The 23,989-nt window shown below is 49.0% G+C and overlaps 1 protein-coding gene across 2 annotated transcripts in view; it reads left to right on the top strand.

Moving 5' to 3' along the window:
• The window catches only part of GYPC (glycophorin C (Gerbich blood group)), a 46,608-nt gene extending 23,049 nt beyond the window's left edge, over positions 1 to 23,559 (top strand). Inside the window, exons 2-4 of one of the 2 annotated variants that reach the window (XM_052662353.1) lie at positions 7,140 to 7,184; positions 20,581 to 20,631; positions 22,887 to 23,559. In XM_052662353.1, coding sequence (XP_052518313.1) covers positions 7,140 to 7,184; positions 20,581 to 20,631; positions 22,887 to 23,083 — 293 coding nt within the window. In that variant the 3' untranslated portion in view covers positions 23,084 to 23,559. The remainder of the gene's footprint in view (positions 1 to 7,139; positions 7,185 to 20,580; positions 20,632 to 22,886) is intronic. The other variant, XM_052662358.1, reaches the window with a different exon arrangement.
• Positions 23,560 to 23,989: the final 430 nt, after the last annotated feature.

Here is a 23,989-nt window from a genome sequence, read left to right on the forward strand (position 1 = left end):
TCTACTTGGTTTGCTTAAGAAATCGGTACACCTGTCCAAAGAATAGTAAATTGTGTTTATACTTTCCCTTAACCCCCTAATATGTGCTAGATTTCAAACCCAATTTTGAGGTGCTGAGATCCCTGATGAGGCAATATGGACAATCCTTTCTGTTTATATTAGCTGCATTAAAATAACAGGAGTGAAATTCACCCTTCCTGTTGGTCATTAGGCCTTAACCCCTTGTGGGACTTTAAATAAACCACCTACAAAATTCTGGAGTGAAACAAAGTTTAAGTTTGTTGGCTTTATTTGATTAGGTTTCCAGGGCATTTATCACTTTCTGTGAAAGAAACATTTAATTTAGATGGCAGTTGATTTGTGTCCTGGGATTTCAATTGACAGGAGGAAGAGTTATGTGTGTGTTTATGACTTCTTTGCTTTTAAAAGATTAATGTTAGTGAAACATAAATCACAAGACCTTTAGAGGAGAGAGATGCTGGAAAGACAGAGCAGGAGTGTGTCAAGGTGATGGATTGAGACATATTGTAAAGTATCTTCATCAGGGAGGAAAAGAGAGGGAGGGTGGGACACAGGGGTGGTGGGGTGGGAGCAGTGAAGAAAAGTGGCTTTTCCTCCCCACGCACAAAGACTATGCAGGGGCTTGAACTAGAGCCAGGCAACTTCTTAGCTCCATTGCCTGATGCAAACTGAAGAGATGAGCTGATGACTTCCTGAAGCCCCTTTCCTGCCGTGATAGCCAGAGGACAAAAAGAGTGCTAACAGCACAGCGGAAGTACTCAGGAAGCCCAAGTATTCCAGGAAACAAACACTCCCTGCCCCCCAAGTCACAAGAACTGGTCCCCTGTTCTGCTCCCCCAGGCACCCTACATCCAGAAGCCAAGTGTGTGTGTGTGTGTGTGTGTGTGTGTGTGTGTGAAAGAGAGAGACAGAAGAGGACCTATTCTTAAAAAGGTGGGAATGATAGGAAGAGTTGTCATATGTTGGATACAAACCTCCTGGGAGCCATACAGGTGCATCCTTCTCTACAGATCAGTGAGTTGAGGGTTGGAGATGGTCATAGTGGAGGAGCCAGGATTCATGACCGTCTCTCCCTGGCATTGCAATCCACCCTCCCTTCACATACAAGGTGCTCCCTTGAAACACTTTCAGACAATTTTTGTAAAGAGCAGTTTGCTGATGTGCATTCCTTTCTCTTTACCACCACCTCAAGCAACACATTCCCAATATTTAGATCAGAATGCACCCTCTCTTTCCTAGCACGCTTTTCAAACACTATTCCAGCAGGGAAAAAAAAAAAAAAAACCTACAGTGGTATTACTCACAGTATCAGCTAACATGTATTGTGCCCAGACTCATCTGTGAGTGTGTGCAGACACCATCATATGCATCATCTCATGTCATCCTCACAAATAGCCTCAGAGGCAGGCTCCCTCATGACCCCACACGTAGCAATAGTGAGCCCAGCATGGCTCCACCCAGGGTAAGGAGAAGGCAGAGTCCCTTGATGCAGCCCCATTCCTGGCTTGGGAGATAGAGAAGAATTCCAGGGAGTGGAGGGGGAACATGCTTTCCTTCCTTCAAGGATCATTCCCTCTGTCTTTACCTTTTGAGTTCATGAATTGAAAGTCCTATATCTCTGGTTCACTCTGGACTCCCCTTAGTACATCCTGGAAGAAGTACTAGTGTCTGTCTGTGGAATGCAATCACCCTACTCCTTCATCTGACAGGCTCTCCCTGAGGCTTTGACCAGATCCCAGGGCAGCACACCCTACCACCACTTGCCACCATCCTTTTCACTTTCCGGGGCTGACTTGGGTCTCTGTGGATCCTGCCTGTCGAAGCTCACAAAGGGAAGAGAAAAGCATTTTCTGTCTCCTGTTCTCTAACTTATGGAACCCAATAACAAAGCGTGGCTAACGACATCATCATCATTTACACATGCAGTCTGATCGAGGACATTTAGTCATGTAATTAGGTACCTAATTGTGCTGAAAATGCAATTATATGATTTCTTAAGTGAATTAAGTCCTTGGAGAAGTGGTAAGGATTAGCACGCGTGATCTAGCTGGAGAGCAGGGACCATGGAAGGCATGTCAGCATGACTATGGCCCACACAGAGGCCAAGTGGCCAGTACTTGAACCACATGGGTGACCACGTGAACATATGCACGTATGTACACATGCACAGGCATACATGCATGCACTGTACACACACACAAGATGTCAGCTTCACCTTCACAATGATCTACTGCAAACCAAGAACTTAATAAATGAGAGCCATTAATATCACTGGGAGCTTTGTGTACCTCTGTGAAGTGACGACTGTTTAATGGCTCACTTGGAGACTCTCAGAGAGATTATTTATTTAACATGTGAGAGGCAGGTGTGTAGAAAAAATAATGATAAAAGAGTCAATTGGGACATGTCAGAGGACATTTTATGCAACATCACTTATTCATCCAACAACCCAACATTGTGTCAGATAGTGAGGGGTAAAATACAATCCTCCCTCTTTATAGCTCAAAAATGAGTGTAGAGATGGATGACCACAAAGCATTTTAGTGATGATTTGAACAAGTTGTTCAGCAAACTACAACCTTCAGACTAAACCCAGCCTGTGACCTGTTTAGTTAAGAAGGGTTTACACATTTTTAAAGGATTGTTTGAAAAAACAGGAAAACCGATTAAGAAGAATATGCAACAGAGACCATATATGGGCTGCAAAGCCTACAATATTTATGAGAAAGGTTTCAGCTCCTGCAGGAATAGAGGAAGCAGCAGATGAGCCCTATGCAGAAATCAGGGAAGGCTTCTCAGAGGAGGTGGCATGACCTGAACTTCATAGCTAAGCAGGAGTGTCTACAGCATGGTACAGCATCTCCGTCGCCCCAGGAACTTCCTTCCGGCCAACCAGTCCACCACACACAAGAAACCATAAAGGATAAATTTAGAGGATTTGTTCCTGAAAGAGTCCAGAGGTTCTGAAATGTCGGGCAGTGGGGTGTGGAGCTGCACAACAAAAGGACCGGATGTGGCTGGCTGATCCCCAACACTGAGACAATGGGGAGGGACAGACCACCCGGCTTCTCATGTCCCTGTGGTCTCGATGCCAAGGATGTTAGCCCTTGAATCACCAGCAGGTCCAACCTGGGGACTGAACAACGTGGCAGAGAAAAGCAGCTGCAGGGAAAGGAGAAGGCACACAAATGCCTGGACACCCAGGCCTTCCAGTTATCCCTGTCCCCAGATCCCTTTATCTCCCTGACATCTCAGCACACAGGGACCACAGGCTAAACCACCCAGCCTCCTACCCCAACCCGACTGAACACACCTCCCCTCCCTTGCAGCAGAAACCTGGCTTTACAACTGGGCACAGTGTGGAAACAGGAGACGCTGTTGTTCCTTCCTTCCTGAATACACACATCATGCTCTCTTCTTCCAAGCAGTCATCCGCTGTCTGTCTCAGCATCTCAGCTGTCTCACCAGCATCATTCTGCGAGCTGTCCACACACACACACAAACACACACACACACACACCATTAACCTCAATTCCCCCCTTGGCATCAGCTCCTGCAGTCATAACCAGAATAAAACATTCACGGGGCACTTCCAAAGTCTTCATTTCAAGTGGCCTGATCTCCGACAGCTCAGGCCTCTGCTGATTCCACATCTTCACTCCAGCAATTCCTCAGACTAGTGGGCATCTTGAATCTAGTACCTGACCACTTGCCCTGCCCATCACCTTCCATCTACTCACTTCCCTGCAGAGCATCTTAGACCCCACAGCCAATCATCACATCTCCTAGAAAATATGTTCTGAACCCATCACCTCTCACCTCTCCCACTGAAGTTTAAGCCAGCATCCTCTGTTCTCTGAACGGTACCATGGCCCCAACCTGGTCCCCTTCCCCTGAACAGTGGCCAGAGTGATCCTGACTGCATGACAATCAGTTCATATCACTCTTCTTCTCCAAATCCTTCTATGGCCCCTGTATACCTCAGCGTAAGAACTGAAGCTTGTCCAGGGCTCTCTAGGCCCTCCATTATCCTCTGCTATTAATTCTCTGGCTGCATCTTCTACAGCTCATGCCAGGCTCACTTCACTCCAGCCACATTGGCCTTCTGGCTTGTTCTTAAATACACTGGAGCTGCTCCCACCCCAGGGCCTTTGCACCTGCTGTTCCTACTGTCTGAGATACTCTTCTCCAGATATCCACTGGATATCTTTTCCCATACCCTCTTCAGGTGGTAGTCAAATGCCACCTCTCCTTGGCCACACTTACTCAAATTTGTAACTCCTGCTCATGGTCCTTGTCCTTTTTTTTTTGTCTTCACACTGTCTAGTATACTCCATAGCCTGTGTTTTTCTTCTTTGTATTGTTTGTATCCTTCCCCTTGAATGTAAACTCTAGAAAGAGAAAAATTTCAGCTGTATTTTTTTTTAACCTGCTATGTCCCCCGATGAATTTTGTTGAATGAACATAAGAACTCCCTTAACCTTTTCTTCTTTTCTCCTACTGGCTCATGTTTAGATCAATAAATATAGCTCTTCCCCATCCTGTGCAGCTGAACTCAAGCCTGGCTAAGAGCACCCCCTATTCACACACACACATCCTCAGATTGACTGGTCCCCCCCACTCAGTGCTGTGATCTCCAATCCAAATCCCCTGTTCAACAAGCCCCCACCTCTCTCTGTCCATTTCCTCCCTCCGCTTGTTTTCCCTCCAAGCACCAATTATGAGGGAGGCTTATCTCACTGAAAAAGAAACCTCTGAAACATCAAAAGAAGGTATAGAAATCCTTTTGAGGAGTTTTGCTATAAGGGGGAGCAGAGAAAGGGCCCAGGCGTGGGAGGGAGACAAGGTGTGAAGAAGGGAGGTTTATCTTTTCTTCAATTTGCAGAACAGTGTGCTGTCAAGGGTGACCTGCTGGCAGGGGCCAATTTGATGATGCAGGCAAGAGAGCGGAGCTCTCAGTGGTGACGTTTATAGTGTGTGGGGATGTGGAGTCTCGTACACACACAGGCCCTGGGGTGCACAAGGCAGCCGTAGACTGAGTGGGAGGAAAGTTGTGACAGGGCTGCCCAGCCACTGCAGGGGAGCCTGGCCCAGTCTCCCAGGTGTGGCTTGCCCCCAACCCCGAGGCTTCTCCTGGCTCAATGCCTGCTTCATCCTGGGCTCCAGTGCTGCTGCACGAGTCCAAGGCCCAGGGCTCAGCTCTGGCTCCTCTCCTTCATCTACACTTGCTGGGCTGTGGCCCCAGGCCATGTCTGTGAGTGCTACCATGATGCTGGAGCTACGATTTCAGCCCTCACCTTTCCCCGAGCTCCAGACTCCTCTCTCCGATGGCCTTCCCTGCACCTGTGCTTCACATCTAATACATCCCCGAGCTTAACACATCCTCAACCAGCGCTGATTTCTGCCCCCTCCCTGCCCCACACCACACGCCCCTTGTAGTAAACTCCATCCTCCCTGCTCAGGCCAAAACTCTCTTTTTTTTCCTTTGTGTGCACACTCCACATCTAACCCATCAGCAAGTTCTATTTGCCCCACATTCCAGATATACCCCAAATGTCCCCCTCCCTCATCACCTGTGGCACCCCGGCTCTTATCCAGGTGCTTGCCTAAACCATGGCCACGGCCTCTCCATCTTTACTCAGGGTCTCTCCTCAGCACAGCAGTCAAAGTGATGATTCTCTCTCATACACAGCTCATAGGGCTCCTGCTGGACCCCTGTGCTGGCCTCCCATCCCTCACAGAGTGCTGCAGGGTCCAACCTGTCCTGTCATCACTGCACCTCCTAGCACTCTGCCCCTCTCTCACTCTGCAGTGGCCACATGGTCCCTGGCTCACCTGGGAACACATTGCCTGGCTAATGTCTCCTTGGGACCTTCCTCATTCAAATGGCTGTAGGGCTCACAGGCTCCAATATTTCAGCCTGTATTAGTCCTTTGTGGCTGCTATAATGAATGCCACAGTTGTTGTTCAGTTGCTACCACAGATTTGGGCTAAAGCAACAGACATGTATTTCTGACAGTTCTGGGCACTGAGAAGTAAGTTCAAGATCAAAGTGCTAGCAGGTTTGATATCTGGTGGGGGCCACCTCCTGGTTCATATCCAGGCATTTTCTGTCTGTGTCCTCATGTGGCAGAAGGACTGAGGGAGCCCTCTGGGGTTTCCTTTATAAGGGCACTAATCCCATTCACAAGGACTCCACCTTCATGACCTAGTCACCTTCCAATGGCCTCCTAATTCCACCATGCTGGAGGTTCGGTGTCAACATATGAAATTGGGCAGGGGTGGGGAGCGGTAGGGGGCAGAGGGGACAAAAGCATTTAGTCTAGCACAGCCCAAACGTGGCCTCCTCTGGGTGACCTCCCTGATCACCTCCTCAATTATTCTTTTTCCCTTTCTCCCTTTTTTATGTCTTCAGGATTTATCACCTCCCTGGCCTTAAATCATGAACCCCTATTTTTAACTCCCTATTGTCTCTCCCTACCCTAGAATGGAAAACCCCAAGGGAGGGTCTTAGCGCAGTTCACTGTTAGACCTTCAGACTCTAATAAAGGGAATGTGATGGGCCCTCAGTGAACTTTCTCTGAAGGGATAATTCTGGAGGAAGCTTTGGAATCAGACCCCATTCCCACCCACAATGTTGCTGTTGTGTGACCTCAGGCGGGTTTTAGTTTGCTCCACTGTAAAGTGATGGGCATTATTGCATCCAATTCGTTCTCCTGAGAAACTGCACCAGTACAGGAACTTATAAAGTGAGCCCCTAAGTGGTGGTGATTATATCATTATGCATATCTAGAAAGGAGGGCTTTCGAGTGGGAAGAGAGACAGTAGTCACTGGGGGAAGTGGAAGCTAGAGGGTAGCAGGAACTTGAAGGAAATTTTTAGCCAACCAACTGCTTTGCCTTTGCTGGTGGTGGTGGTGATGTCAGAGTAGGAGAGGGGCATTCTGAGTGCCGCTGGGGCAGGGGGAGAGCCAGGGCCTAGCTGGGCTGGGGCCTTGGCCCTGCTGCTCTCTAGCTGAGAGGCCTTGGGTGAGATCCAGGATCTCCCTGGGCTCATTCTCCACATTTCTAAAAGTAAGGGTGCCCACACCTGTCTCATGCCATTGTTTCTCATGCCAGGGACAGAGAAGGCAGCGGTGATGGAGACAACCCTTTGGACCCCAGGTGAGTGCTCCCTCTACAAATGGGTCTTTTGGTCCCTGCAGTACCCACACCCCCAAAGTGGTCCATGGATGCCCCTGATCCTCCCCATGGGGCCACACTGTCTTCAGGAAGGGGGAGGAAAGGAGAAGTGAGGATAAGGAAGTTCTTCCACCTACTGCCTGGCTTTCCTGTGATAAGAAAATCTATGACCAAATCTAACTGACAGGCCAGGCAGGCGCAGAACAGCAGCAACCTCAGGGTGTGAATGGAACAAACATAGGCCACACAGAGCCAGGGGGTGGGGGTGGGGGGCGGGGGGCGTTGGTTCTGCTTTCGCCGGATCTGCGGGAGGAGACATTCTCTTCAGATAAATCTTCAGAGCAGCCAGATGTCTCTCCCCCACCCCCCAGCAAGGAGAGGCTTTATAACCCTGGCCTCTGCTCTTTTCTAAGCTGGAGAGGTCAGGTCCTTGGTCCCCATTGGTCCCCCGGCCTGAAATCAGGGCTGGGAGGAGCCTCGCTGGCCCGTTCCCTGGGCCTCCACGTTCAGCTGCTCCTTACAGAGCTATGTCCCCATCGTAACTGGGTCTGCTCACCATCCATGTGCTTGGCCCTGGCTGGGGCATAACCGGCACCACCAGTGAAGGCTGGGGCCCGTGCCTTAGTGAAGCACTTGCATCAGCCCAGGGAGATAGCCATAGAGCTGCAGGTCCCAGGTGCATGCGTGAACATATATGTGGATGAGGATGTGTGTAAGATCTATATATTAGGAGAAAAAGACACCCCCATAACCTACCCCCTAACCTATGACAACCCAAAAGCCACCATCTCAAGAAAGTGTGTTTCCTTTTTTTCCTTTTACTGACTCTTTTCTAGAATGTTTAACATAGTTTATATTTAGAGTCCTATTCCTTTCCATTAAATCATACTATGAGTGTTTCCCCCTGTCACTAAGAATTCCCATGTGTCCCTCAGTAAGTGCAGCAGAACTGTCTGTCCTGTGGATGTATCATAATTTACAGAACCAGTTTCTTGATGCAAAACATTTAGATAGTCCTCTCTTATTTTCCATCTTAAACCCAATGGCAATACACTTTGCCAAGCATGAATTTTTGTTGCTGTTTCAGGTGATTTCTCCAGGATCAATGACTAGAAATGGAGTTTGATCCTTGGGGTGATATATTTGCCAAAGAATGTGCGAGAGAAGGAAAGGTACCCATTTTTGAAAATCCCACATTTTTTGAGCAATCTAGACAGCATATATTTTAGACAATAGCATGTAAACACATGAAATATCATGAACACTTTTGTACTGCTTTGCATTTTATAAAGTGCATTCTTAATTTTATCTTCATAACAAGTTTAAAATAGTGCATTCTTCTATATACTGGTATCTAGAACAAAAGTAGTTCAGGCGCTGGTTTTCTGAGTTGGCAACCCACTTCTTCCATTACGTGAAGTTGTTCTGTTCTTGAAAAGAAGCAGATACAGTTTCAAGTGGTTAAGAACTCAAGCTTCAGCAGGAGATCAAGCACTGCCATGTAAATTTGGTCTTGTTAGTCTTTCTCAGCCATAGTTAAAAGAGGCTGATGGAGCAAGGGTGGGGATGGTGTGTTTGGAGTTACAGTGGAAGTTGTAAAGGGAAGACCATCTGGTTAAGAGCCGTCGTCATGGAGGCAGCAAAGAAAACATAACCATCCCTCTCTGTCCTCCAAAACTGCAATTTCCTGCTACCATCTCCCAACTTAAATGGAAACCAGCTGCCTGGAAGCTCAGGAGATGCAGAGTAGGGTCAGCCTCCCCAGGGTAAAGAGGAAAAGGAAAGGATTGACAGCCAGTGAAGAGATTCACAGGGCAAGTTCCCAAACAAAGGAACTTCAGTCCTCTGGGGGTTTGGAGCCCAGCATGGTGGCACATGGAGGCATTCTACTTCACCAACCTGGAAGCTCTCTGAAATCTCTCCTTTTAAGATTTTTATGGAAACTTCATTGCACAGGCCTGATTCATTAAATCCTGAGGCACTGTGAGAACCCCACTTTGACTGAATCTGTGTCAACACTGGACAAGGATAAGTGATACTCAAAAAGATCGTCTAACTCATAAGAGGTCTATGAATGGTGACTACCGAGTAGCACCATTGCAACTAACACCAAGGAAACGGGTTGGAGAGGCTGCGGCACTCCCCAAGGTGGCCTAGGTGGTGGGCGGGGGCTCAAGTCACCCTGCGGGACCACCCTTCGTGTTGTCCCCTGTCCACTCCAAACCAGGTCGTCATGCTCAGCTCACAGGTACCCAGGGGGCTCCCATCTAGCAGATGGGGCTTTCTTGCACCCTCATTATCCCCATGGCTAGATGTAGCTAGGGCTGGAAAAAGCAGGTCCAGAGGCTTTTGGGCTCCAGCCGGCCCTGGAGGAGTGGGGAGTTGGGAAGCCAGGCCATGCTAATTGAGACACACAGTCGCTTTCTGGCTCCTCAGAGCATCTCCAAGAACCCACTTCCTTTGACATTTTGGTGCCTGTGACAACTTCCTCTGGAGAAGCCCTTGCCTGCTACATCATCAAGGCCCGGGTGTACTTAGCTGAATCAGCCTTGGCTCTAATTCCTTCCCTGGGTGTCACCACGCTCACTCAAGGCACACATGGGCATCCAGGGCCAGCTGAGGACCCTTCCAGAATTTCCAGAGAGCAATGCTGCAGCCTCCTGACTGGTCATTGGTCAGAGGGCATGTGTAGCGACCAGACCTCGGTACAACGTCCCCTGTCCCCTTGCCCAGACAGGCAGGGGAGCCAGCAGAGGTGACCAATGCTCAGACTGTGTCACTGTGCCAGGTCTCCAGCTCCATCAGCTGGTCCTGAAAGAAAGGGCGTTGAGGCTGTAGCCCAGGCAGCTGTGGCTGTAGCTGCTTGTTTGCATTGCTGAGAGGGTACCAGCCCCCCACCCCCAGTCCCCCTTTCAAAGGACTGGTTTGCAGTGGGAGGCCCCTGGACCAGAGCAGCATCACCTGCACAGGTGAGAAATGTTGGCTTTCAGGCCCAACCCGGCCCTGCTGACTCATAATCTGGGTGGTGGGGGCAGTGACCCAGGGAGCTGGGGTATGACAAATCCCGTGCCCCAGGCACTTCCCATGCACACTCAACTGTGAGAACCAGGGCCTCAGCTGTCAGTCTTTTAGGCTGGGGATCTACCATCTCTGTGTTACAGATAAGTAAAGGGGGCTATGAGACATGGGGTGGCTTGCCTGCAAAATTCTTTCCTACACCACAGGTATCATCCCTCGAGATGAGAAAGGTGGAGTACCATACCATTTGAGGAGACTAGTAAGATTCCTAAGGGTATTTACTGCCTCCCTTCCTTAGGGCCTTGTTTCTTGTACTCAGTGGATGGTGAGTACATTTATCTGTTCCCTCTTCATCCACAGCTCGGCAAATTCCTCCCAGTTGCTGCTGGGCTCTGGAGCCTGATCCTGACCTTGGTCGAGCAGGGACCCTGTCTCACTGTCAGGCAGAATCCACCTTCTTTTCTTTCAACATGAAGATCACTGGGATTGATGAAGGGACTTGTGCAAATCAGAAGTTAAATAATATATACATATATACGTATGTATACATACATGTATGTATGTATACATATGTAGATGTGTGTATATGTGTATGTGTATGTGTGTGTATATATACATATATGTATGTATATATGGTAGTGCTTTAGTCACTAAGTTGCGTCCGACTCTTGTGACCCCATGGACTGTACTCCACTAGGCTCCTCTGTCCATGGGATTTCTCAGGCGAGAATCCTGGAGTGGGTTGCCATGCCCTTCTCCAGGGGATCTTCCCAATCCAGGGATGGAACCCTCATCTTTTGTGTCTCCTGCATTGGCAGGCAAATTCTTTACCACTAGCGCCACCTGGGAAGCCTATAAATATTATCGTTGAGAACAACAACAAAAAATTCCATGGTGGTCTGTTGGTTAAAAATCCAGCTTCTACTGCTGTGGGGCTGCGGGTGGGGTGGGGGATCCATCCTTGGCTGGGGAACTAAGATTCCATCATGCGGATGAGATGCAGCCAATATATTGTGGTGTTGGAGAAGACTTTTGAGAGTCCCTTGGACTGCAAGGCGATCAAACAAGTCAATCCTAAACGAAATCAATCCTAAATATTCATTGGAACGACTGATGCTGATGCTGAAACTCCAATACTTTGGCCACCTTCTGTGACAAGCCAACCCATTAGAAAAGACCCTGATACTGGGAAAGATTAAAGGCAGGAGGAGAAGGGGATGACAGAGAACGAGATGGTTGGATGGCATCGCTGCCTGAATGGCATGAGTTTGAGCAAGCTCCAGAAGATGATGAAGGACTGGGAAGCCTGGTGTGCTGCAGTCCATGGGGTCGCAAAGAGTCAGACACAACTGAAGGACTGAACAACAACCATATGCATGTATTAATAATATGATGGTAGATTCTCCTCTCTCCTTTTCCAGTGTGCTAAAGCCACACCAGCTGTTTCGATCATAGGCTTTCTCCTCCTCCCAGGAAGAGCAAACCTTCTGAGCTCTTTTTGGTGGTCTTAGTGTTGTCTTATCTGAGATTCTGGTGGTGCTTGCTAGACCAGACACTTCTTTGGCCCTGCCCCCGCCCAAGCAGCAGATGGAGACCAAGTTCCAGGCTCCTTCCCAGGACCACACACAGCAGCCAGACTGGGATATTTTCCTCCCCTTCTTCCGGTCTCTTTTGAATTCCATTTTCTTCGAAATGCTCAGATCTTCAGGAGGAAGAAGGGTAGGGTGTGGAGAGGAAACAGTGGTTCCCTTTCCTCACTCTGTGCTTTGAGGCTATTTGCTGCCCCCTTAATAAGCCCCAAACCCCACACAACCCAAAGCTGACAAGGCCCCTCTCTCAGAGGAGCATCCACATATGGACAGTGGTGACTTCTGTATTGGAATAAGACTCTAAAAAAAAAAAAAACCTCAGGAATAATAGCAGGGAAATACAGCTGGAGGAAAGCAGATACTCTGGGCTGTGAGTTATAGCATCCTCAACTTTCAGTTCCCCTCCATTGAGCACATCCCTGAAACAGCAATGCCTGGATATGAAAACTCCCTGAGTAAGGATCCAGAGGCAAGAAGACCCCCTTTCCAGCCCCCTTATCTGCCCCCAGTCTGCATATAAACTGGAGAAGTCCAGTTTATCAATGCCAAGAATGGCTCTATTCTCCAGAGCAGGGAGCCCACCTCTCTTCACCCCATCCCAAGTCCCAGTGCTTCACCCATGTGTAGTAATACAGCTGGTATGTTGCAGCCTGCAAGTCTTCGGTACTCACCAGACACCTGTCCCTGTTTTTATACAGTATAAGCAGGCACCAGGGCAACAGGAAAAGCTGGATCACAGCCAGGAGGAGGCAAATATGGCTGAATCTTTGGATGGGGTTTCAGAGCAGTGTGAGGACATTGCACGGCGATTTGGCCGCCCTGGGATTGGGGAGATTATTTATAAGGTGACACACAAGGGACTGCAGATGGTGACTGCAGCCATGAAATTAAAAGACGCTTGCTCCTTGGAAGAAAAGCTATGACCAACCTAGGCAGCATATTAAAAAGCAGAGACATTACTTTACCAACAAAGCTCTGTCTAGTCAAAGCTATGGTTTTTCCAGTAGTCATGCATAAATGTGAGAGTTGGACTATAAAGAAAACTGAGCGTTGAAGAATTGATGCTTCTGAACTATGGTGTTGGAGAAGACTCTTGAGAGTCCCTTGGACTGCAAGGAGATCCAACCAGTCCATCCTTAAGGAAATCAGTCCTGAATAGTCATTGGAAGGGCTGATGCTGAAGCTGAAACTCCAATACTTTGGCCACTTGATGCGAAGAACCAACTCATTAGGAAAGACCCTGATGCTGGGAAAGATTGAAGGCAAGAGGAGATGGGGACAATAGAGGATGAGATGGTTGGGTGGCATCACCGACACGATGGACATGAGTCTGAGTAGGCTCCAGGAGTTGGTAATGGACAGGGAAGTCTGACATTCTGCAGTCCATGGGGTTGCAAAGAGTTGGACATGACTGAGTGACTGAACTGAACTGAACACAAGGGACCATGAGGGCAATCATCTTGACCTTGAGACTAGCAGATACATTCTCACCAAGGCACATCAGATTCACATGGGCCTCACCTGGCCAGGTACTTTGTCCTGAGTATTTGATCTGGGAGCCTGGGTAAGTGGACACAGGCTCTCTGCACAGATAGGAAGGGTGACCTGCTGGCAGTTGCAGGCAGGTAACTCCCCTCCTCCAGCATACAACCAGCAGCTCCCAGGAGCCCAGACCCTGACCCACGATGACCAGGTATCCCAACAGGCAGACCCACCTGGAGGTCCTCCTGCGTCACCTCCCACCACGACCTTTCCATTCACATCCTTCTCTTACCACCGCTGCTGGCATTGCCCACTCAGCATCTCAGAAGGCCAGTCTTGGGGAACACCTCCTCTAGGAAGCCTTCGTGAGAACCCAGAGAATTACCCTTTCTGAAGTTTCCCATAGACATCCTTGTCTCTACTGTAGGATCTGTTCCTTGAAGGCAGGGACCTTGCCTTAACTCTCTGCCATGTTGCTGGGATGTAGTAGGTTCTAAAGAAAGGTTGCCAAAGGAAAGAACGAATAGACAAAATCCTGAGTTTCCTCACTGTCCTAGAACCTGGGCATTCTGGGGCTGAGTCTGATGGTTGAGTTCCCTCTAGAGCAGCCCCAGGCACATCTTTTATTTATTATTAATTTTTATTGGAGTATAGTTGATTTACAGTGTGGTATTAGTTTCAGGTATACGCAAAGTGAATCAGTTATGCATATACAAATATTCACTCTTTTTCAGATTCTTTTCCCTTACAGTCATTACAAAATGTTGAGTCAAGTTGCCTGTGCTATGCAGTAGATTCTTATCAGTTATCAGTTTTATATAGAATAATGTGTGTGTGTCAATCCTAATCTCCTAATGTTTCCTTCTCCCCATTTCCTCTCCCCGCTCTTCCCTCTTGGCAAACATAAGTTTTTTCTCTGCATCTGTGATTCTGTTTCCCAGGCACGTCTTTATTGCTCATACTGACACTCGAAGACAAAGAGTCTAACTTTTCACATGAATGTATCTGGTCTCAACCATGTCATAAGTGTCTTGGGGACAGACCTCTTCCTTTCCACATACCATGAAGCCTGGGGCTGGGCAAATGCTGGTTTGCGAGAAACAGAAATTGTATAACAAGCTATCCATTTCTTTCCTTGGAGTGCTTTAGCTTGAGTGCTACACCCTTTCAGGGCAAGATTAACAACAGACCAAAGAAAAATAAATGTCTTTGACCTTTTTCTTACCCCAAAGGAAAGTCAGTTAGTAAACATCAGTTGTCAGCTAATTTCTACTTCACTTGCATTAGGTCTTTGAGGCCAGAATGTAGAAAAGGAAGGAGAAACTCCAGTGCAAGCAAAAGAGAATTATCTATAGCCACAAAGGTTCCTGTCCTTCCCCTGGACCCAAGTCAGACTCAGGCAAAGCCATCGCCCCCTTCCCCCGAATTCGCTGAGCAAAGTGACTTTTCTGACCCAATATCATCAAGCAACAGACGTGGCTGCCACTGCATTGCTGACATCCACACCATTGTCATGGCTTGAATTCACCCAGGACTTCGAAACACACCGAGTTTCCGTTCAGGATTCTAAGACTAAAATAATCTTCCTTTTCTCAGAGTTCCCTGCCCTGTGTGCGAATTCTTTTCTTGGCTGGACCAGGTGGGCCATGGGAAACAGGAATGGGGTGCTTCTTCCAGGACCTCTGAAGCAGGAGGAAAAATCATTAGAAGTGGGTGGGGAGGTATGAAGACAAAGCCTTGCAGGAAAAAGAACTTCCTAGCACAGCTTTATCGAAAAATACAAGAGAAGTGAGGCCCTTGGTGGTGATGGAAGGGTCAACTTGTGTCCCTGGAGCCAGTGCTTGCGCTGCGACATCTGAGAAACACCACTGGACCCCTGAGAATCCAGCTGTGCTTAAGGCTGTGCCCTGTTACTTGTGTCCAAGCTGCCAGGCAGAACGGAAAACGTTTCCTACGTGGAGGAGCAGCACCTCTGCACCCTGCTGCCTCCCAGGGCTGCTGCCTTCGACCAGGGGACAGGCAACTGACCACCCTGCAGACCTGGGAAATCAGCAGGGAGTTAGCTGCAGCCAAATTACATATGGTGCAGGAGCAAGGCCATTTCCAACTTCAGCAGCTGGCGCTGAGGAGAGAGAACACATTTTAGAGCTGTGGCATCTCAGGTTACAACACAGGCGCTGCTCCTTCCATCTGTGAGACTTTGACCTCTTACTTGAGCTCTCTGGGCATGCATTTTATTATCTGTACTTCACAAAAAGGGGCAAAGTCTTCCCTTTTGCTGGCCTGCTGTTCAGAGCTAAGAGGCAACTTCACCCAGTGCCTTCTGCCTAGTAAGACCTCCTCCCCCTGCTCCCCACCCCCACCCCAAGGCCGAGTCCCCAGGACCTGTGTCAGCACTTCTCTAGTCCTAGAACATTGTGCCCACCCCTGAAAATTTCCAAGATTCACTAGAACATCAGCCTCCCCTGATCCCTACCCTCATACTCCACCTCCATGGGAAGTAACATCCCCACATGAGAGCTGGGGCAGGAACAGCCCTTCCCTTCCTCTCTGGATCCACAGCTACAGGAGACACCTGATGTCCCCACCCTTGACCTGGCCCCCTCTGGCAAGTTCTGCAGCTGGGTGACCACACATGGGCTTCAGAAGCCTAGAGATATCAGACTGCTTGGCCATTCCACAGCCATCACCCACAAGAGCTTTCACAGGTACGATGCAAGTGAAGTAGAAATCAGCCGTGCTTTGTTCTCCTTCTGTCGGCTTCTCTCTTGATCAGGCTACCCTTGAACCCGACACTATAGGACAAAGGGTTTAGTTTATTCTTTTTTGTCATTGTTGTTGTTTAGTCGCTAAGTTGTGTCTAACTCTTTGTGACCCCATGTACTACAGCACTCCAGGCTTCCCTGTCCTTCACTATCTCTTGAAGTTTGCTCAAATTCATGTTCACTGGGTCAGTAATGCCATCCAACCATCTCATCCTCAGTCACCCGCTTCTCCTCCTCCCCTCAGTCATTCCCAGCATCTGGGGCTTTTCCAGTGAGTCAGCTCTTTGATTTAGGTGGCCAAAGTATTGGAGCTTCAGCTTCAGCATAAGTCCATCCAATGAACATTCAGGGTTGATGTCCTTTAGAATTGATTGATTTGATCTCCTTCGGGATTGGTTGGCTTGATCTCCTTGCACTTCAAAGGACTCTCAAGAATATTCTCCAATACCACAATTCAAAAGCATAAATTCTTTGGCACTCAGCCTTCTTTATGGTCAGCTCTCACATCCATACGTGACTACTGGAAAAACCATAGCTTTGACTAGACGCACCTTTTGTTGGCAAAGTGATAGCTCTGCTTTTTAATACGTTGTCTACGTTTGTCATAGCTTTCATTCCAAGGAGCAAACATCTTTTAATTCCATGGCTGTAGTTACCATCTGCAGTGATTTTCAAGTCCAAGAAAATAAAATCTGTCACTCTTTCCATTTTTTCCCCATCTATTTGTCATGAAGTGATGGGACCAGATGCCATGATCTTAGTTTTTTAAATGTTGAATTTTAAGCCAGCTTTTTCACTCTCCTCTTTCACCCTCATCGAGAGACTCTCTAGTTGTCTAAATCACAGTCTGTAAACATCATGGTGAATGATACCCTCAGTAAGAAACCCACTTTACACTGTGACTCAGATGATATGCTCATGGTATGTGTGTCCACAAGAAGTCAGAGCTCCCTAAACAGTATCCCAGCTGAAGGTGATGGACCCAGAGTAATATCAATAATAAGACTCAGAATCAAGCCAGTGGCTACAACTGATAAATACCTATTCTGAGCTAGGTACCACATGTGTGTGTTAGTTGGTCAGTTGTCTAACTCTTTGTGACCCCATGGACTGTAGCCCCCAGGCTCCTTTGTTCTTGGGATTTCCCAGGCATGAATACTGGAGTGGGTTGCCATTTCCTTCTCTAGGGGATCTTCCCAACTCAGAGGTTGAATCCACGTCTCCTGCACTGGCAGGGGTATTCTTTATTGCTCAGTCACCAGTGAAGCCTCTCGTCTCTGGTGAGGGCGTTGCAGTCTCAAGGAGAGCTAGGAAGGAAAAACACAGGGTCCTTTGGGTCTCTACAGAAAGTGGGGAGGCCACTCATACTTGTCCAGTCTCAAGACTAGACTGTTGTCTGCTTCTGATCTCAGACCCACACCTGATCATAAATAACACTTTGCCTTGCCATAAACCCCCCACCCCGCTACCGTAAGTTACCCATCAACCCCCACCCCAGACCCTGAGCTCACAGTGATCCTAATTCCAAGCTCATATGTACCCTCAGCAATGTGTGACCTTTCATTTCAGGTTCTTAATCCAGTTGCATACTAACCTGTCAACTTCCTGCACAGGGTCTGAGCTTATTCCAACTAGCCTTCTGCAGATATCCCATGTCTTTGCTGCCAGCTGAAACAGCACAGGGTGGGGTAGCCAGTAAGGACTCTGAATGAAGCATCTCCAGAGGCAAGAGAGCAAAGCCCAGGTTTTAGGACCCTTGGTGCCATGGATAGCAAGCAGTTATCTGGGAAGAAAACTGAGAACTAGAGAGAAGTGAGCACTGTTAAAGGGGCTAAGCTCTCTGCCTGGAATGCTTATACTCTTGTCTGTGCAGCAAACTCCTATTCATCCTTCATGAGCCATCTTGATAAGCCCTCTCTGGAAAGCCTTCTCTTACACCAGCAGTTCTCAACCCTGAATGTGCATCAGAATCACCTGGGCCCCAACTCCAGCATTTCTGATACAAAAATGTAGAGCCCAGGAATGTGCATTTCTAACAGACTCCCAGGAAATCCTGCTGTTCTAGGGACCACACTTTGAGAACCATCATCTTACACCATCCCCACCTTCCCAGACATGCCCAAGCATCCTCCTCTATGCCTGTTCTGACCTATGTGGCAGGTCTTGCCAGGCTGAAGTTTCACTACCACGGAGTCAGTCACATGGTGTGACTTGAACAAATTCATCTCTGGTCTCCACACATAAGCCAAGAAATTCACCCCCAAGTGATCCTAGCTCTTACCTCTGGTCCTTACCCAGCTCACCTAGGCTCATCACTGAGCAGGACCTGCAGGGTTAAGCCTGTCGACATGAGACTGCTCAGGCTCACACAGAAGAGACTCCAACCAGGGAAGTCAGTTACACTTCTCTGAAGCTTAGCTTCCAAATCTGTAAAAAAGGAATAATAGCAATTAGTACTGAATGGGATTGTCACAGGGACTATTTGAATTAAAATAACCTTAAGTGTTAAGAATGGTACCTGGCAAATGGCAATCAATTGTCAATTGTTTTTAAAAGAGAAATAACAGTCCTTTCTAATCCTGGCCTCATTGGACAAACTTGACTTAAGAAAGGCTTGCCTTCACCTGGAAAATTCCTCACAGCAATCTTGGGTATATGAGCTTCTATACCCATCTACGCTGACTTAAGGAAGGTTCTGTCCTTTCTTACTTAACTCTGAGGGGCTCGGTAATCTAGGAAGTTCTAGAATGCTGGCCTCTGAATGCATTCATTTGTATGCATGCTTTTATCCTAGGAATCATACATTCAGTAAATGTTTATTAAGTGCCTACTATGTGCTAGATGAGTCTGCCTGCAATACTGGAGACCTGGGTTCGATCCCTGGATCAGGAAGATCCCCTGGAGAAGGAAATGGCAACCCACTCCAGTATTCTTGCCTGGAGAATCCCATGGATGGAGGAGACTGGTAGGCTACAGTCCACGGGGTCGCAAAGAGTCGGACACTACTGAGCGACTCCACTTCATGTGCTAGATACTAAGTCCCAAGGTGCATTTGATCATGCTGGATTGAGGAGTACAGCATCCACTTGACCTTCCCTTGTCTGTGCCTCCCTCCCCCACCCTGACGCCTGCTCTGTCTCTTTGCTGACTTGAGGCTTTGTTTTCTCCTCTCCTCCACCTCCAGGCTCTGTGCTGGCCCCAGAGCCCTCAGCCTGACCCTCCCTCCTCTGGGGGCCTCACACCTGGAACCCCCACTTCCTCCTACCACCAGCCAGCTTCTTATCAGAAAGAGGCATCTGGCAGCTTCCCTGGGGAGAATGACCTCATCACACTAATGAAAGCGACTCTCTGAACTGAAATGACTATTATGAAGCAGCCTTCTCTGTTTTAATAGGAGGCGCCCTTGTAATGGGAACATGGGATTTCCATGTGAACACTGAAGTTTCCATGCTGTAATAAATCCTTCCTCTCCTCATCTCCCAGAGGGGAGGTTCCTGCTCTCCTGCACATCCTAGCCTTCTGTCCAGATCACTGAGCTTTGGGAAAACACACTCAGTAACTTGGATAGTCCCACACAGAGTGCCTCTCCCACAGAAGAAGAATGCAGAAGCCTGTGTAGGGTCTCAGAGAGGGATCTTTGGGAGGGGCATCTTCAAGAGAGATGAGACACAGGACCCCTCAGCAAAGACAGACTAAGTCCCGGCCTCAAGCCTGACCACCGACAAGGTATGTGATGGTGGGCACGTCACTCTCTGAGCCTCAGTGGCCCACCTGTGAAATAGGCTAATAAAAATGGTGGTGCTGTCGTTCAGTCGTGTCCTGCTCTTTGCAACCCCATGACAGTAGCCCACCAGGCTCCTATCCACGGCATTCTCCAGGCAAGAATATTAGACTGGGTTGCCATTTCCTCCTGCAGGGGATCTTCCCGACCCAGGGACCAAATCTCCTGTTCATCCTCCTCATCTGCTGTTCATCTCCTGTAGTAGCAGGCAGACTCTTTCCCACTGCACCACTTGGGAAGCCCCCAGTACACCACGTACCTGGTATACTAGATGGACAGCAGCTAAACCAACAACTGACATATGCAGACACCCCACGCGTGGTCTGTTTTTACCGTCATCATGAGAAAAGCTAAGGCCTGCAGGGGCAGGTGATGCTGCACTAAACTCGATTGGACCTGTCATCACACCCTGCACAGGTGTCTGGTGAGCAGGTACAGGCAGGGCTCTGGGTCAGAGGTGCGAGAGGGGTGATGCTGCAGGGTTCCCTCACGTGCTGGAGATGCCATAATGGTGTCTGACAGCCCTAGGGTTCACACAGTGCTCTCCTGCAGTGGGCAGCAGCCAAGCAGAGCCTGGGCCCTGCTCTGTGTGCTCCCAGCCAGAGGCCTGTCCAGGTACCATGCAGTTTCCTGTGCACCCTGGGCCAGTGCACCTGCGAGCAGAGGGTACAAGCTCGTTGGAGACACTGCAGGGTGTGGGTAGCCATCCTTTCTCATCTCGGATTCTTCTGTTCTGTCTACAGAGCCCGACCCTGGGATTGTCTCGAGTGAGTTGGACATCGGTGTCATTGCAGGTATGTGGTCCTGGGGCCCTGCAAGTAGGCAGGAGAGTCAGAAGAAAGACTCACGGGAGGGCCTGCCATGGCCTCAACTTCCTTCCCTCAAAGGTGGTTAGAAGGTGGGCCAGGGACTCGGTCTCTGTAAGAAAATGTCCAAAACAGTGTCCTGGTGGATGAGGGGCCAAGACAGCCAAATCAGGGCCTGTCAGGCCCGAGATCCACAGGGTTGGAGTCTGGAGGGAGAGCCACTCCAGTGAGGAATGTGCAGGGCTGGGTGGGTTTGGGAGGCTGACTAAGGCTCCCTGACTTCTTCCCCAGCTCCCTCCAGCCACACTCTTCCTTGCGATGTCTTACACTCCTGTCCCTCCATTCTAAGCCTGCCCCAGCCTTGCTTTGAACCCCATACTGGCCCTTGTTGGTCACGGCAATGACCCCAAACTGTTTCAGGACCCACTAAGCCTGTGAGATACAGCTTTTGGTGTCCTGAGATTCACACATCTCCCCTAGTTCATTCACAGCTCAGGGAACTTCATGATTAAATATAAATAGATAAAAGCAGGCAATCACGCTGGTGTTCTCCTACTCACTGGACAGCGGAACCTTCTTTTTCTTAGGTAATATCATTTACATCATGCAGACAGGAGTGCCTAAAGGCAGCAGGAAGTTGAGGAAATTGTACCACAAAGCTGAGACTGGCTTCAGCTATAGCCTCTACGTATTCTCCACCAGCCCCTCCCTCAGTAAACCTACCTTCTAAGTCAAGGCAGAGGGTTTCTTCTGCACTTTAAAGCAAACACCTGAGCTTGAACCCCTTCTCAAGCTGTGAGAGTGCCACCCATTAGTCCTACCCTAACTCTTCCATCCTCCCCACTCATCCTCTCTCTCCAAGACCCAGAGTGACCTGGTCCTTCTGACCAGCCCTGGCACTGCACCACCAGACCCCTGCCACAGAACCTGCCTCCCAGGAGCACAGGGGAACTGGATTGGGGTGAGGAGCACAGACCACCTTTCACCCAACCTGCCCCCAACCCCGTGGACAGCCCCCACCTCCTCTCCTTCCTCCTGCCCAGAGGACAGCCAGTTCAACTGGGCTTCCCAACACCATGCACTTCGAGTCCCATTCCCAGTTGGGACGGTCCAGCTTTTAAAACTGAGAACTCTCAGATTCATAAAGTATAAGAGAAATACTAAGGGATGGAGTGATGCACTCTGCAGGGGAAGGATAATCTTAGAGGAAGTGGTAGAGACTCATGATTCAGAAGGCAGCATCCAAGTTTACCAGGGAGATAAGAGGGGAAAATATTTTCAGCAGACAGAACATTTGCAAAGACATGGGGAAATGGTCAAATAAAAAGTGTTTGGAGAATTACAAATCAGCCAGATGGACTCCGGTAAAAAGAGTTTGAAAATGATTGCAAGTTCTTAATACCGAAGTGTCACAAAGTTTTACAGGGGGCCATTCATCTGAAGTACTAGTGGTAAAGAACCCGCCTGCCAGTGCAGGAGATGTGTCGGGAAGATCTCTGGAGAAGGGCATGGCAATTCACTCCAGTATTATTGCCTGGAGAATCCCACAGACAGAGGAGCCTGGCAGGCTATGGTCCGTTGCGTTACACAGAGTCAGATATGACTGAAGTGACAGCACGCATGCGTTCATCTGAAGACTGAAGGAGACCTTTGATTAAACATGAATGCTTCTTGGAAGGGAAAGACATCAGGTTGCTGACTGGTGATTTCTGAGTAGAAGGATTAAGGACATTTTCATTTCCATTTATATTTCTATATTTGCCAGGTTTTACAAAATGAGCGTGACTTTATAAAATAAATTTTTTCACTCTTTTAATATCTATATGTAAAACACCTAATTCTTTGGAATTACACTTATTTAAAATTAAAAGTTTCAAGTCCCATGAACTTCTCAGTTTTAGGCAAAAGCATGAGTTGAATTCCGTGGATGATGCTTGGAGGTCTGCCTTCCTCGGTGGACCAGGAGGGCTCAGAACAGGATCAGTTCTGAGATGATTGCAGCCTCAGTCTGAGGATGCTGAGTGGAGGGAGTGGGGAGGTCAGGGGTCACTTAGACAGGCACAGTGGAGGGGCAAGTGCACCGGGCAGGGCAACAGTAAGGCAGGAAGGAGTCAGCCTGCCTAGGCTTGGTGTTTGTCCAGCAGCGTGTCTGTACTGGCACACCCCCGTGGGCATGCCTGCCTCTCCCTCACCCCAGTCCAGCCCCTGCCCCCACACTGAGTTGTGTGCTTCCCCTCCTGCAGGCGTGATCGCGGCCATGGCCTTCGTGCTGCTCGGCCTCCTCCTGCTCATGCTGCACTACATGTACCGGCACAAGGGCACATACCACACCAACGAGGCCAAGGGCACGGAGTTCGCCGAGAGCGCGGACGTGGCCCTGCAGGACGACCCGTCCCTCCAGGACAACGGTGGCAGCAGCAAAAAGGAGTACTTTATCTGAAGGACTTTACCAGGACTCAGCTCCCCCCATGCCTCCCCATCCAGGAAAGACAGCCCCACCACCCACCCCATCACCTGCAGCACCGGACAGCCCTCAAGCGCCCCCCACACCCCAAGACATGCACCTCACCTGGGACACTGGGTGCCACCCGGGCTAGGGGTGGGGATCGAAGGAGAAATCCAGCTGGAGAGTCCTCTCCCAGGACCCAGGGATGCTCAGCCAGAGGGAGGAGGGCTGAGTCTTCCTGGGCTGTACAGGTTACCACGTGTGTGGGGGTGGGAGTCCTTGCTGGGTGTGAGTAGGGTGGTGGCCTAGGGGAGCAAGGAGTGAGTTGTCATCATGCTGACTGGGGACAATGGTATCAAACGTCAGCCCTTGACATTTGGGGGGAACAGCAGGTGCCAGAGCTCCAAGGCACCTTTGTCTCCCATAGATGCAGCTCTGAATGATTGGAAATAAATTTGAAATGTAATGGAGCATTCAGAGTCAAATGACATGACTGTGATCGTTGTATTCTCTGATGAACTCCATGAGCTGATGCTGGGACACAGCTCCGGGCTCCACCGGGCAGTTGTCAGAGAACACAGTCTATAGAGGTGGCTTCTGGGCCCCATGAGGGAAGGAGGGACCAGTGACCAGTAGGCATCTTCCCCACATAAGCACAGCTTTGGGAAACAAATATAGGGGTGCAGTGTCCCTCTAGAAATACCCTATGGCACTGGCTGAAGTGTTGGTTCCCAAATTCCTGGTATTAGAAAGAATGGACCTACTAAAAATATGAGTGAACCTCATCAGAAAAGCGTCCCCAAGCCCAGTTCCAACATTTGTGGGAAGGCTTCCCCACAGCAACAGGCAACTCAACTCAACTCTGACACTGTCTACCCAGAGACAGAATCAGACTCCACA

The sequence above is a fragment of the Budorcas taxicolor genome, chromosome 2, assembly GCF_023091745.1.
Source record: "Budorcas taxicolor isolate Tak-1 chromosome 2, Takin1.1, whole genome shotgun sequence".
NCBI lineage: Eukaryota > Metazoa > Chordata > Mammalia > Artiodactyla > Bovidae > Budorcas > Budorcas taxicolor.